This window comes from Podarcis liolepis (assembly GCF_965112155.1).
Source record: "Podarcis liolepis genome assembly, chromosome: 2".
Classification (NCBI taxonomy): domain Eukaryota; kingdom Metazoa; phylum Chordata; class Lepidosauria; order Squamata; family Lacertidae; genus Podarcis; species Podarcis liolepis.
The window spans coordinates 105,833,170-105,848,059 of record NC_139555.1 but is presented as its reverse complement, the minus strand read 5'-3'; the positions used below and the strand labels follow the sequence as shown (position 1 = coordinate 105,848,059).

The 14,890-nt window shown below is 48.5% G+C and overlaps 1 protein-coding gene across 3 annotated transcripts in view; it reads left to right on the top strand.

The window, feature by feature from the left end:
* Positions 1-687: 687 nt before the first annotated feature.
* The window catches only part of MTMR14 (myotubularin related protein 14), an 87,452-nt gene continuing 73,249 nt past the window's right edge, over positions 688-14,890 (top strand). For 2 of the 3 annotated variants that reach the window (XM_083491938.1, XM_083491937.1), the window contains exons 1-3: positions 688-1,065; positions 2,733-2,881; positions 14,240-14,348. In XM_083491938.1, coding sequence (XP_083348064.1) covers positions 748-1,065; positions 2,733-2,881; positions 14,240-14,348 — 576 coding nt within the window. In that variant the 5' untranslated portion in view covers positions 688-747. The remainder of the gene's footprint in view (positions 1,066-2,732; positions 2,882-14,239; positions 14,349-14,890) is intronic. The other variant, XM_083491939.1, reaches the window with a different exon arrangement.

The window sequence follows — 14,890 nt, the reverse complement described above, 5'->3', positions numbered from 1 at the left end:
CAGTTTGGTCAAACTCATGCTAGTAGCTTCGAGAACACTATCCAACCATCTCGTCCGCTGTCGTCCCCTTCTCCTTGTGCCCTCCATCTTTCCCAACATCAGGGTCTTTTCCATGGAGTCTTCTCTTCTCATGACGTGGCCAAAGTACTGGAGCCTCAGCTTCAGGATCTGCTCTTCCAGTGAGCACTCAGGGCTGCTTTTCTTCAGAATGGAGAGGTTTGATCTTCTTGCAGTCCATGGGACTCTCAAGAGTCTCCTCCAGCACCATAATTCAAAAGCACCAATTCTTCGGCGATCGGCCTTCTTTATGGTCCAGCTCTCACTTCCATACATCACTCTATATTGTTAGTAGTATCAATAATAACTGATCCACTTGCACGTGCACGCGAGTGGCCAGAGTTTCCATCCTGCAGTCTCTTTTCGCTTTGGGCGCGCGCGCCACAGGAAACACACACAAAAAACCCCTCGCCGCTGCCACCAAAGTTCCACACGCAGCCATTGGCTCGCAGCCCCGCAATTCCCAGAGCCAGAGTCCGGCCCCGCCCACATAGCCCCGCCCACGGACCCGCCCCCTCACATCTCCTCCTCCTTAAGCCCTGCCCTTCCGCTTCTTCCTTTTCTTCCCCTGGAAGAGGCAGAGAGGGAGGGAGGGGGGTGTTTTCGCGCTCTCTTCGGGCCAATAGGGAAGGGGTATCCTTTCCGGGCGGCCGGTGGTGGTGTTGGTGTTCGCTCTTGTGTCGCGCTGTAATGACGGCATCGCTCTCCTTTCCCGGAAGCGGAAGGCGGTTGGGATGGAGAAGGCGCTGGCGCTGCAGGGGCGGCGAGTCCGGGGCTCGGGCCCGTGAGTGCGGGGCGGGGATGGCAGGAGCCCCGGGCGACCCTACCTCCGCCCTTCAAGGGCCCGGTGCCGGGGAGCGCGCTTTGGCGGAGCTGCTGCTGGAGTTCTCGAGGGCGCAGTACCGGGCCCGGGATGGAGGGGGCGGTAGCGGGGGAGGCGGCGGCGGCGGAGGAGGCACCTCTGCAGGTGGAGGCAGCGGCAGCGGCGGGGCCGGCAGCAGCGCCAAGGTGAGCCTGAGGGGTGGGCTGGGCCTGCCTCGTTCAGCGCCGCTCTGCACGGCCCTTGCCTTAAACTGTACCCCCAGGTTGCTACTGATCCCTCTCCTCTGAGAAGTGTATGACTGGCACAAAAACAAAAACCTCCCACTGGTGAACAGTTTCTTCCAGCTTGGAGATGCCTTTTCATTATTATTCCCCACCGACCATCAAAGGCATAAGCAGGACGGCAGCCGGACATTCCTCTGCCGTGCCTGCAACCCAGACGCAGTTGAGAATTGTTTTGTTTTATTATTTGTACCCAGCCCACCACGCTGGGTTTTATAGTCTTGCCTTTCCTCCACCCAGCGGGATCAAGGCACTCGCTTACAGATAAAAATAAGAACTGCTAAAAGCATTGGGGGGGGAAACCACAACAAGAAGAAAGATAAAAAAATCTGAGAAGTGTTTTTGTGTTGCATTTTAATTGCCTTCCAGAGAGGAGGCCGTATTAGCAGCAAAAGAGGGCATATCTATAAAGATGTGTCAAATCCATTACAGCGTAAGCTTCTGTTGCTCTGCAGTCCACTCCGTCTGATACGTGAAGTGTTAGCTGTAGTTGGGTCAATTTGTAATTTACTGTGAACCAATTTTGGAGCCATGCTTTGGCTGAAAAGAGTGGATAGGTGAATCAACATCTGTTCTCTGCAGCGTAAAATCCCTGTCCATTAAAAGAGATCCTTACACAATCCCTGTTAATACTGCAAACCTTCTCCCTTATTTTAGTGCAGTTGTTTTAAAACGAATCCTTATATGGGGATTTCCTGGGTTTCTTGTATGGTGCTTCATTGCAAAATAAACCCTAGGAAAAACAAATTAGTAAAGGAAGGTGGGGTGGAGAGAGAAGGTACTGTGTTGCATGAAGTCATAACTTCCCTAACACAAGTAGATAATACTAGCATCCCTGGTTACTTCATGTCTATACTCCCAAGTGCACAATCGGATTCTGCAAGGCCTTTGTCGGTTGGATGTGCTTCATTGATGCACCTTGTCCTCGTTTATAGAGTAACCTAATGCTCACGTGGTGAACATTGCGAGTCTTGTGTTTCCTCTGTCCAAAGGTTGCCAGATAACCAGAATTCTAATGATAAGCATTTTAAATGCTGCAACTTCATGGGATAGATGCCAGCTATACAGAGGGTCTCATTATTGGATTTTTGGGGCAGCAAAGTTTTCCTTAAGATCAAATGTTTTGCTCCATACTTGCATTTATTTAACCCATATACAGTGGTGCCCTGCAAGACGAATGCCTCGCAAGACGGAAAACTCGCTAGACGAAAGAGTTTTCCGTTTTGGAGGTGCTTCGCAAAACGAATCTCCTATGGGCTTGCTTCGCAAGACGAAAAAACCGCTAGACGAAGAGAATCACAGAACGGATTCTTTTTGTCTTGCGAGGCACCACTGTATACATTGTTTGTACAATGTACCAGGCCTTGGTTTGGATCACAGTACAGGCAACTCCCTACTTGTGCGCAATCAGCACATGTGCGGCTGCTGACATGCGTGCCATTAGGAGGTGGGGCAGGGGCGGAGCGGACTGGAAGGGACATCAGTCCTGCTGATGTCCCGAGAACGTTACCCCCATGTATAAATAACAATAATTCTGTAATAACTGTTGGTTTGTTCTTTGACTTGACTAGATAGAGCGCATTGAGAAATGCTGCCTTGAGTTGTTCGGCAAGGACTACTGCTTCAGCGTGATCCACAATGGGAATGGTGAAATCTGCAGCCATTACCCCCGCCTGATTGTCTTCTTGGAGTATGAGAGCACAGATCAAGAGAGGCACACGTAAGTCGTGACTGCTTTTGGGAGGACTGTGTCTTACCCAAATTAACCTGAGCACGTTTGTGGCCTGCAGAGTGCATCACTGTTTTTTTGGGAGATGTACTACAGTACTAGCAAGTTACTAATCAGTCTTTTCGTTCCATTTACTTGGCTCTAAAATTGGCTGTTCACATAAATATGCACAATTATTGGGTGCTGCCCTGGTGTTTTTTCTAATGAATGAGAGGCTACTGTGGTGTGTGAGTTAAGTAGCAACCAGTGAACATAAAAAACCCTGCTGGATTAGACCCATCTAAGTACGACTTCCTGTTATCACAGTGGCTAACCAGATGCTTGTGGACAGCCTGCAAGGCAGGACCTGATTATAACAACACTCTCCCCTCTTGAGGTTTCCAGAAAACGGTATTTGAAATGGTACTGCCTCCGACAGCGGAGGTGGAACATAGCCATCAGAGTTAGTAGCCATTGATAGCCTTATCCTCTGTGAATTTGTCTAATTCTCTTTTAAACTTCCATGCTGGTGCAACAAGATGGCCTAGATCGGTGGTGTTGCCATCACAAGTGACATTGGGGCTGGCTCAGGATTCAGCAGATCCTACAGTGGGCCCTCCTGATGCTGCTTCAGGTGTTTCCGCTGATGGGAATGCCACTGTAGGTAACTTCCGTTTACCCTGCTGTTCAGGCAGTGCATTGAGGTGCCCCGTGCCAGTGGGATTCCTGTACACCCGCAGCGCTGGGCAGAGGGACACACCTGTGCTATTCAAACCCTCTTCAGCACAGTGCATCAGTGGCTTGAATTGTTCTGCCTCTTAGATACATGTTGCATGTCATGGGGTCCATGCAGTGATAGCCGAGTAGAAATTCAAGCATATGACAGATCTGCACAGTTGGAGAAGGGTGGGGTGGACTTCCGCTTTTGTTTTCACTTTTCCCACTGCTGTTCTTTGAAACACTTTAGAGTTGCTTCATACAGAACTCGATTCCCACGCAGAACTTGAATCTGCATGCAGATTTTGTCGTGTTGCATGTTCCTTGATAAATTTACCACTATTTTCTTATACTGGCGAGCTCTGTAAGCTTGTTTATAATCCTTTGCTTGCAGTGAGGCCTAACTGCACTTGTTGTTGTTGTTTAGTCGTTTAGTCGTGTCCGACTCTTCGAGACCCCATGGACCAGAGCACGCCAGGCACTCCTGTCTTCCACTGCCTCCCGCAGTTTGGTCAAACTCATGCTGGTAGCTTCGAGAACACTGTCCAACCATCTCATCCTCTGTCATCCCCTTCTCCTTGTGTCTTCCATCTTTCACAACACCAGGGTCTTTTCCAGGGAGTCTTCTCTTCTCATGAGGTGGCCAAAGTATTGGAGCCTCAGCTTCACAATCTGTCCTTCCAGTGAGCACTCAGGGCTGATTTCCTTCAGAATGGAGAGGTTTGATCTTCTTGCAGTCCATGGGACTCTCAAGAGTCCCCTCCAGCACCATAATTCAAAAGCATCAATTCTTTGGCAATCAGCCTTCTATATGGTCCAGCTCTCACTTCCATATGTCACTACTGGGAAAACCATAGCTTTAACTATATGGACCTTTGTCGGCAAGATGATGTCTCTGCTTTTTTAACTGTGCTTACCTTCTAACAACCCTCAGTGTAGCCATAACCATGAGGCAGGTTGCTGATATTTCCAAGGTATGTTGATATCACTAGATGTCACAGACTACCTCTCCCCAGATAAACCAACCCGGACTTTGCAATCATCATCCCAGGCCCTTCTCTTTGCGTGCCTCTTCTATGTGAGGTCCAGAGAGTGGCAACTTGGGAACAGGCCTTTTCAGCAGTGGCTCCCCGTCTGTGGAATGCTCACCCCAGGGAGGTTCACATGGCGCCTTCATTATACACTTTGAGGCACTAGGCGAAAACGTTCCCCTTTAACCATGCCTTTGGCTGACTGATATCCAATGTTCTTTTAAAATGGGTGGGTAGGAGTTATTGTTTTGTTATTTGTCTTGTTTAGTTTTTGGTCTGTTATTATGTACTTGGTGGTTTTATTCTGTATCTTAAAGTGTCTTTATTCTGTGAACTTCCCTGAGATCTTTGGATGAAGGACGGTATACAAATTCAGTAAACAACAACAACAACAAGGTATCCAGGAGATACGCACTTGTTCCTTCATAGGGAGTTCATCCCCATCCAGAAGCCCTGCCCTGAAGTGTCAAACGCCATCAATATAGGTGGACTTCTCTTTTTCCATCTTTAATGGCTAAGCCATTAAAGTTATTACCATTTGCAAATTTGACTCATGCACAGCAGCGCTTAGCTGTGCTGCTTCTTAATGTGCCCACCAGCTGCAGGGTGTACCCATGTGATGTTTTTCATGCCTGAGTAGCTTTCGTTGCCCTTTTGGTTCCTCTTAATTTTTTTCACTTCAGCTTTCTTGCTGCTTGGAAAACCAAAACGATGGCTTGGATGTAATCTGTACAGTTTGATAATACTGTCTAGATCAGAAGGTAGAAAGCGGCTTCTGACCCTGAAGATGGAATCTGAGGATTTTGCAAAAGCAGTTGAAAAATTCCGAGTTTAGTTTCAGTCCCCTCATATTTGTAGTGAGAACTCAGAAAGATGTGGCAAGTTGCAAAATTCAGTGAGTTGGAAAGGAGGTCTGTCTTGTCCAGGAGTTGGACTGAATCAATGCACCATCTTTTCCCTTCAGCTACCAAACCTTTGCCTGCTCTTTCTGAGGTTGCACTGAGAGAGGAGAGGTGGAGACTGCAGCAGCGTCAATTGAATGACGCTTCGTTTTTATTCGAACTTCCCATTGGAGATTTAATTCAAGTTTGGATTGGTGTTTCATGAGGTTGCCAAACTGTGATGCATCCTGCCTGGTTAACCAAACCACTAAAACGCTGCTCTGCAAGGATTCGGGGAGGGAATACTACTTTCCTGTATTGCAGCTTTGTGCTTCGCTTCTCCTCCTGTGTTACACACCTCACCTGCTTTGCCCCAGCACCAACTCCAGTATCATAAACATGTTTCCCAGCATTGCTTATTGTGCTCCATTTGCCCTGGTCTGTTTGACAGCTGAGGGAGCAGAGCTTACTAACGGTGAAGTGGCTTTTCCAGAAAATTATTGTTGGAAGATCTTCCTATGCATTAGATACTTCTTCTCTATATATGCTAGAGTTGTGCTTGAGAATCTCTAGCCCACGGGCCCAATTGGTCCTGCCAGACTTCCGAGGCTGGCTGGCCTGCCAAGCCATTTTTGGCAGGCCAAGCTCCATAGGGAATATGGCAAAATGCTGTTGATATGATCTTCAGACATTAGCATTTTCACCCACAGCATTGAGTTCTTGACACGTTTCCAGGGCTTAGATAAATGCAGCCATGGAGCTCTTTGTTTCCTGATACCTCTTGGGGCCATTCTTGCACTTGGTGGTTGCTTGTTTTCTGTATAGTGCAGTATCTGCCCTCTTTGGTTTGAGTCTTGGAGCCCTTTCCCCCCACTTTGCAGCCATAAAACATTGAGGCCTTTTACACGAGAGGAGCCTAGTGATGATGGTAGCCCACTGGGCACCACAGCTCCCACTTCTTGCCCCTCTGGTCTAGTTAGGTGTCCAGGGTCAGTGTGTCCTCCACTCAAATCCCACCTCCTCCTAGTATGCAAGACGCAACTTTAGAACAAAAAGTGGCTGATGGAAATTACCAGGACAGTGACTGACCTCTGCTCGAAGGATTTGTGCAAGATTCTGTACTGCGTAGGGAACCAGCCACGCTGCCGCCTCTTGTCAGAATGAGCAAGCTTCCAACCTACAAAAACATTACTTATGTGGTGCAATAGGAAAGTAACCAAGTATGAGCTGCACAATGTAAGGGTGGTGTGGGGTTGTGTGCCCCCCCCCATGTGTATACCCATTTCCTCCTGAAGGGTGCATCATTCTGAATCTGTTCAATTCCGTCTTTGAGACTGGAAAAGGATTTCCCTTCCAAGTTCTGACCAGTTATAGTTCTGACCAGTTATAGTTAACCGCTCTGTGTACTGAAGACAGGAGGACCAGCGGAATATGGAATAGGTTACACAGCAAATCAAAACTACAGGGGTACCTCGGGTTACAGACACTTCAGGTTACAGACGCTTCAGGTTACAGACTCCGCTAACCCAGAAATAGTACCTCGGGTTAAGAACTTTGTTTCAGGATGAGAACAGAAATTGTGCGGCGGCAGGCCCCATTAGCTAAAGTGGTACCTCAGGTTAAGCAGTGGCGTAGCGTGGGGGGTGCCAGGGGTGCCGGGCGCAACATCTGGAGGGGCGCGAGTCCAGAGGGAAGGGACAAGTTCCTTCCTCCGCCGGGCTCCCCGCCGCCACCGCCAGCCTTGCGCCCTAGCGCGCGCGCCCCCCGCCGCCACTGCGGCTGCGCTCCACTCACTGCTCGCAGGAGGAGCAGCCGCTGCAGCAGCGCCGCCACCGATGCCGGGCACGGGCAGCCTCCGCACCCCGCCGCCGCCGCCATCCCCTCGTCCCAGCCACAGGCAGCGGCTGCTTCTGCCGACTGGGAGGGAGGAGAGCTCCGAGGGGCCTCGCCGCGCCCTGCGCTCCCCAAAACCCTCCGAGAGGAAGCCGGCGGGCGGGCGAGGGTCTCCCGGCAGAAGGGGCGCCGCTGGCTCCGGCTCTCAGTGCAAGTCTCAGTGGGGGGGGGCGAGGACGGAGCACGGCTGGAAGCCCCCGGACCCAGCCGGGAGGAGGAGAGGCGCTCGCCAAGCCCAGATCTGGAGCTCCACCTACAGCCCAAGGAGAGGAGGGGGCGGGGAGGCGCCCGAGGGGAGGGGGCTTCGGCTGCCTCGGCCCGCGGGGGCTCCGCAAATAATAAATTTAATAAATTCTTGCTGAGCCTTTGGGGGGGGGTCCTTGGCTCCTTCGCTCGCCCCCAGCCCCAGTGGCGTAGCGTGGGGGGGTCAGGGGGGCCGGGTGCAACATCGGGGGGGGCGCGCTCGCACTCGAGTGCTAAAATCCACGTGTTAGGGGGCGCAAATTACTTGCCTTGCCCCGGGTGCTGACAACCCACGCTACGCCACTGAGGTTAAGAACAGTTTCAGGTTAAGAACGGACCTCCAGAACAAATTAAGTTCTTAACCCGAGGTACCACTGTACAGCTGCCACTTCTAATTTACACTTGATTCCGGGTTTTAAATACATAGTGTGTGCCTGCCCCCCTGCTGTGTTTACAGCAACCCTGTGAGGCGGGTAAGGATGAAGGCGTTTGCCCAGTTCCTCTTCCGACGCCAGTGAGGGATTAGTAGCTCTGTTCAGATACTTTGCGCACGCCAGCAAGCTGTTCACCAATGAATGCTTGCAAGGTTCTCTGCAAGCAGAACATGAGTGCTTGTTTTGTGGTGGGGGAGGCAGAAGGCTCCTTTAAAAGCACTCCCTTCTTCCCCATCCCAAATACCTGAGAACTGCCTCAGCCCTTCATTCTGTGACCAAATCATACAGTCCTTTCCCTCCTTGCTTGGGAAATTCTTCTTCAATCCAGACTCCACCCTACTTACATTTGCAGATTACTTAGCTGGCAGAAGAACTGAATCATCCCAGCTGCTAGTGGGCTGGGCGGTGTGGGTGTGGGTGTGGGTGTGAGTGAGTGAGAGAATCTATTGCTGATAAATATCTTGGTTTTTTTTATATAAATATTTATTAAAGTTTTCACAGTATTACGTAATGAAAAAGAAAAAAAGCAAAAATACAAAATAAAAAACAGTTAAAAATAATTCCATCTTTTCGTCACTTATCTTTCATTTACTTGTTTTCCCGGACCTCCTCATACCTCCCTTTTTTGTATTCCAGTTCAATTTATTAGTTCAGCAATTCCTTTCCCTCCTTATTATCCTGATCTTTAATCTTAATATATTGTAACATTAAATTTTTACCTATTAAAAATCCCATTTTTCCATATTCTTTTAAACCATTACAGCTAGAAACCACTTAACTTCAATCAAACATCATTCTAACATTCAGTTTTATTTATTGCTGATAACTATCTTGGAGGGACCAAACAGCTCATGTAGAACCAGATCTGTAGTGCAGAGACTCGTGAAACGGCAGAGCAAATGAACTGCAATTCTGTTGTCAACTATTTTTTTTTTAAGAGTTCCTGTTTTAAATGAGGAAGGGCTGAGGGGACACGGAATAACCACCCTGCCCAATGATGCATTCTTGCCCAAATTAGAATTAGCTCCTTTCCTCAAAACCTACCTTCCTCCTTCCCAGAAAGCAAAAGCAGACATGGCCAGGGCGATTGCTTGGAAACCAGAGGAAGGATAGGGTCATAGGAAGCTGCTTTTGTGCCAGTACTTCAGAGCTTTGCGGCTACTGAGTGGGCCCTTGCCATTCTTCGCTTCATAAGTAACAGGAAGCTGCCCTGGACAGAGTCAGGCCATTGATCCATTTCGCTCAGCATTGTCTACACCAGAGGTTGCCAAATAACTAAATACAGTAGTACCTCTGGTTACATACTTAATTCATTCCGGAGATCCATTCTTAACCTGAAACTGTTCTTAACCTGAGGTACCACTTTTAGCTAATGGGGCCTCCCGCTGCCGCCGTGCGATTTCAAATCCACTCTGATTTTGAGCATTCCACTGTTCCTTTGCACATACATGCCCCCTGTGTTCAGGGAATTGGCCACCATTGCCCTCTTTGCCCGTCCAACTGAATGGGGCAGGGCGGAGGTGGTTCTGTGAACCCCCCTAGAGGAGTTACTGCTTTGCCCCTTACCCCTTAATGGCGGGGGGGGGTGTGTGTGCTGCGGCAGCAGCAGCTACGTGACCAGCTAAAGCAGACTGTTTTAGGGGCTGGATGTGTGAACTGCACAGGGTAATAGAATATTCTATGGGACTTTAAGCTCGCGCTACTTGCTTCCTCGCTCGTCCTTAAAAGAGTTTTTTTTAAAAAAAAAAAAAAACCACAACTGGAAATGTTGTACTTTATGTATTTTTCATAAGCAGGGGTCTGGGTTGCCATAGCAACCTCTTTGGCTTACAGAGGCTTTTAAGAGGGCTTGGGAAGTTTAATGGAGTTGGCATAAAATCATTGCGCTTTGGGCACGGTTCTCGGCTGGGCACCGGCTCCTGCCTGGCATAACCGCAGCGTTCTCCTGTGTGTCGGAGGGAACTGCAGCCGCGAGTTCAAAAGCGTCCAGTTCCCTGGCACCAATGGGTGGCCGGATGTGTGTTCCTGGCACCCTCCGGCTGGGCAGGTGGCAGGGCTTTTCTCCTGTCCCCGAGGTCGGCGTACATAGACAAGATGCCCAAACGGCAGCTGTGCCACACAAAATGTTCCATGCTTCTTCTTCTTCTTTTTTTACTAACGCTACGCCGACATCCGTGGAGAAAGAGAAAGCCACTTGCTCCCCCCTAATAAGCAAGAGCTACAGTTCAGGGATCGTCTGTAATGGGGTCATATTATACAACTCATTGGCTGCTGGTGCAAAATAGAAGGATTCTTTCCAGGCGCAATTCAAAGTCCTGGTTATTTCGTTTTGGGAAGCCCCAAAGCAGCTTGGGTTCAGGGTACTTGAAGGAGGATGGGGCAGTTGCCTTGGATGATCACCAACTGGGATGGTTTTGAAAGAGGACCATCACACAAATTCGGGGAGGATAAGACTAGCAGTGGCTGGTAGCCACAATGGTTGTGCTCTGCCTCCATGTTCAGGGGCAGCAAAACGTCTGCATACCAGTTGCTGTAAAACCTGCTTCGATCCTTAATATTGTCAACTTCCCCCATCCTGCTAAAAACAAGAACAGTTCTCATATTGTTACGTCCCTTATTGCTTGCACACAGCCGGGTTTCCTGAAGTGCCAAGCACCAATTATAAGTTTATGTTATAATGCATAAAATATGTTATAACACTGGAGAAAAATACATACAGTGGTACCTCAGGTTACATACGCTTCAGATTACGGACTCTGCTAATCCAGAAATAGTACCTCACGTTAAGAATTTTGCTTCAGGATGAGAACAGAAATCGTGCTCTGGCAGCGCGGCAACAGCAGGAGGCCCCATTAGCTAAAGTGGTGCTTCAGGTTAAGAACAGTTTCAGGTTAAGAACGGACGTCCGGAACAAATTAAGTACAGTGGTGCCTCGCAAGACGAAAAGAATCCGTTCTGTGATTCTCTTCGTCTAGCGGTTTTTTCATCTTGCGAAGCAAGCCCATTGACGGATTCGTGGATTAGTGCTTTTAGCGGCTTTTAGCGGCTTATCGTCTTATTGCATCAGCTGATAAGCGGCTTAGCGGCTTAGGAAAAGGGGGGGGGGAGGAAAGAAAACCCACAGGAACTCGCAAGACATTTTCGTCTTGCGAAGCAAGCCCATAGGAGATTCGTTTTGCGAAGCACCTCCAAAACGGAAAACTCTTTCGTCTAGCGAGTTTTCCGTCTTGCAAGGCATTCGTCTTGCGGGGCACCACTGTACTTAACCCGAGGTACCACTGTATGTGCTATTAGCATATATATAAAATTATATGATGCAGAAATAACGTACCACATGCGGCTCGTCACTTTTGCATTTCTGTTTCTAAAAAAAAAGCCAAACTGTATGCAAAATTAGATGAAAAAAAATAATCTTACACAATACATATAACCTGCTTCTTCTTCTTCTTTTGCAAAAACAGCAATGCAAAAGGGGCTTAAAATCAGGCGTCTGATGCAGGAGGTGGTCCAGTGTGAGGAAAGCAACACATCTGATATTTCTAGTATTTGGTCTAACTTGTAGATGAGTTCCTCTCCCCACCCCACCCCGGCATTTTTTTGGGGTAGCAAAACATTGAGAGGTGGATTGTTAAAGGTGATCATTTCAAGGAAGCCAGTGTGGTGTAGTGGTTAAGAGCGGTAGTCTCGTAATCTGGGGAACCGGGTTCGCGTCTCCGCTCCTCCACATGCAGCTGCTGGGTGACCTTGGGCTAGTCACACTTCTCTGAAGTCTCTCAGCCCCACTCACCTCACAGAGTGTTTGTTGTGGGGGAGGAAGGGAAAGGAGAATGTTTGCCGCTTTGAGACTCCTTCGGGTAGTGATAAAGCGGGATATCAAATCCAAACTCTTCTTTGCCAGTCTGGTGCCCTCTAGACATTTTGGACTACAAGTCTCAATCATCTGGAGGGCACCAGGTTGGCAAAGGAGCTATCTGGAATATTGTGGAGTTGCAGTGTATCTGTCAGAAAGCTTCGTTTTGCCGCTGTGAGGCATTCGAGCGAACCAGAGTAGCTCTTGAGAGACAGGTTTATTGGAGAGTGCTTGGCACTAAGGCGAAGCTTTGAGCCAGATGCTGTTCCAGGGAACCTCATCCAATGCAGTGTCTTAGTGATGGAGGGTGTGTGTGTGGTTTGGGGTAGATCACAGCTTAATTTGTGGCGCTTCATATATCCCAGTTGCTTACCCAGGCTGAACCTTTGAATTAAATACAGAGGGACCTGGAGCCAACTTAAGCCTCATTAAGGTAATAGAAAGAGTGAGGGGAGGGGCCAGATCTTTTGATCTGACTACTGGAATAAATTTGAAACCATCAAGTGCTAATTGGCATCCCTTGGGAACTGGCTGCAGTTGACCCTACCTCTCACATGCTCCTTCCCCGGACCTTGGGAGAGTCTCTCAGTCAAGCCACTGTTTCTCCAGTGTCTCTCAAGAATTGTGTAGTCAGCAAAGCCTTTCATGGGCAAAGCTACCTTATTTCTCCTCAACTGCTCCTCTTTCACTCTTCTTTTCATCTCCCATCTTTGAATTCATTTAGCAAATACAGACCTCTCTGTGGGGGAAAAGACATTTTTAGCCCTTGTGTTCTCTTATGCAGGCTATATCCAGGTGATCACGCCACAGCTTATTACTCACCATCTGACTGTATGTGCCGCTCCTTTCCTCCTTGGTGTGCCACAATTAAACCTGGAATTCTTCAACTAACCACAGTTTCCTGTTTCGTCTGGACCAGGAAACAATGGTTATCAGATTGGAACAAGCCAGGATCTTAAACCACAGGCCTAAATAGGTTTAACATCCCAGCTTGTGAAAGATTTCACTGAAATGGGAAACTAGGCTTAATTTGAAGACTTACTGTCTTATTGTGGGGCATTATGGGGTGGGGAAGAAGTGATATGAGGCTGGAGCAGTTAGGCAAAAGGTTTAGGCATATCTCTGTTTATGAAGCCAAGATATGATGATCCAGAGGTGGCCAATTGGTGCCTATTAAATCCTGCATTTGTTTTTATCCAGAAATAAAGCAGCAGGTACTCAGACCAAAGTGGAAATGGAGGTGTGTTAGATCCCTTCCCAGATTTTTGGTAATCACCTGATCCTGCCTCGTCCCCCCTTCCCATGAAATGCCCACTTTGTTGAGAAGGGATCCAGGCTCACTCATTTTCCATTCTTGGGCAGTGTGTTTGAGCATAAGGACACATCTCTGCTCCAGATGTTACTGGATAGTCAAAAAAGATGGCATTCAAGGCCTGGTTGTGGGGCAGACGACTTTGGTAGATCCATATTGGGAAGGTGCAGTATGTCCTAGTTGGTTCTGCTGTACCTCTTTCTTGGAAGCTTTCAGTACTATTGACCATTTGTTCTAGACCACCTGACTGGGGTGGAACTTTTATCATTTTTTTCATGGTGGCCCCAGTACTTCTTTGAGGGACAGTTCAAGAATGTGGCGCTGGGAGTCTTCTGGGGTGTCCTCCCATCTTGTCTCCCATGCTGTTCAACATCTACATGAAAACACCGAGAGAGGTCATCCAGGGATTTGGAGTTCAGTCTCATCAGTATGCTCGTGACACCCTGTATCTCCTTTCCATCCAACTCCAAGGAATCCATTATCAGTTCTGAATCAGTGTCTGATATTAGTGGCAGTGAACAAATGGAAACCTGATCATTCTAGACAGTGGAGCTCTGCGTTTGGGTCTCTCCTCGGCGATGACCATCAACCTTGTAGCCATTGCCATCTCTCTGCTTACTTACGTATGCTATTCTGGTGGGGAGAACAGGATTAAAATTTCCTTCTGTTTGTTAGCTAATCTGAGTCTGGATCCAGGATCTGTTAAATTTGTGGCCACTAAGCCTTTTAAACAAGAAGACAGTGAACGGTGAGGTGCACATCCTTCGTGGCTGTGGAGTTAACAAAACCAAGCCTTTGGTTAGTGGAAGTCTCTCCCCCCCCGTCCCATTCCCCCTGAGCTGTTGGCTTCAAAACAAGGTGACAGAAGCTGCCAGGCTTTACACTGAATGTATGCCAAGATGAGATTTTGCAGTCACTCGTAGCCTGAGAAGCACATCAAGGCAACACCTGTCCCCTCCAATCTGCAGTTGGTGCCTGTGCAGGTAATGGCCTGTTTTGCCTCCAATAGATTTGAGAGCACCGTCCAAGTTGGCAAGCTGCAAGACCTCATCCACCGCAGTAAAATGGCCAGGTGTAGAGGGCGGTTTGTCTGCCCCGTCATCCTCTACAAGGGCAAGGTAAAGCTCTCTCTGTCTCTGTGTCTTGTGACTTTCATGGTTTTCTTATGTGAATGTCTCATTGTAGCTTTTGCACGATTTACTGGAGGGTGCCTTCAGCCATGAGCAGAAGGGTCTAGAAAGCGGGTGCAACAATCTCTTGACAACCTTTCTTCGATGCTCCCAAGTCAAGCGGGCATGCACCCGTGCAGACTGAGGCCGGGCTGGCGCCTTTGATAAGCTGCTCCATAACTTGCAGACTTGTTTCAGCTCTGCTACCGATAGGTGAACTTAAAGAGGATCCTGCAGGGACCAGCCTAATCCCGTTCATTAACGGTTTGAGGGAGAGACGGTTCAAAGAGCATGTTAATGAAGCGCACAAGGCTGATATTAGTTAAAAAGGAATTGCAAATAGTGGTGCAAAGTAGAATCATGGGGAAATGTAGCTTAGCAGAGGGTTGGGAAGTAATTAAGCCTGACCTGTGAGCCATGCAGACCTCCATCTGGAAGGCGCAGTGCAGACCACGAGTGCAAAGCCAGACTCTCTTGAATTGGGAATGGGA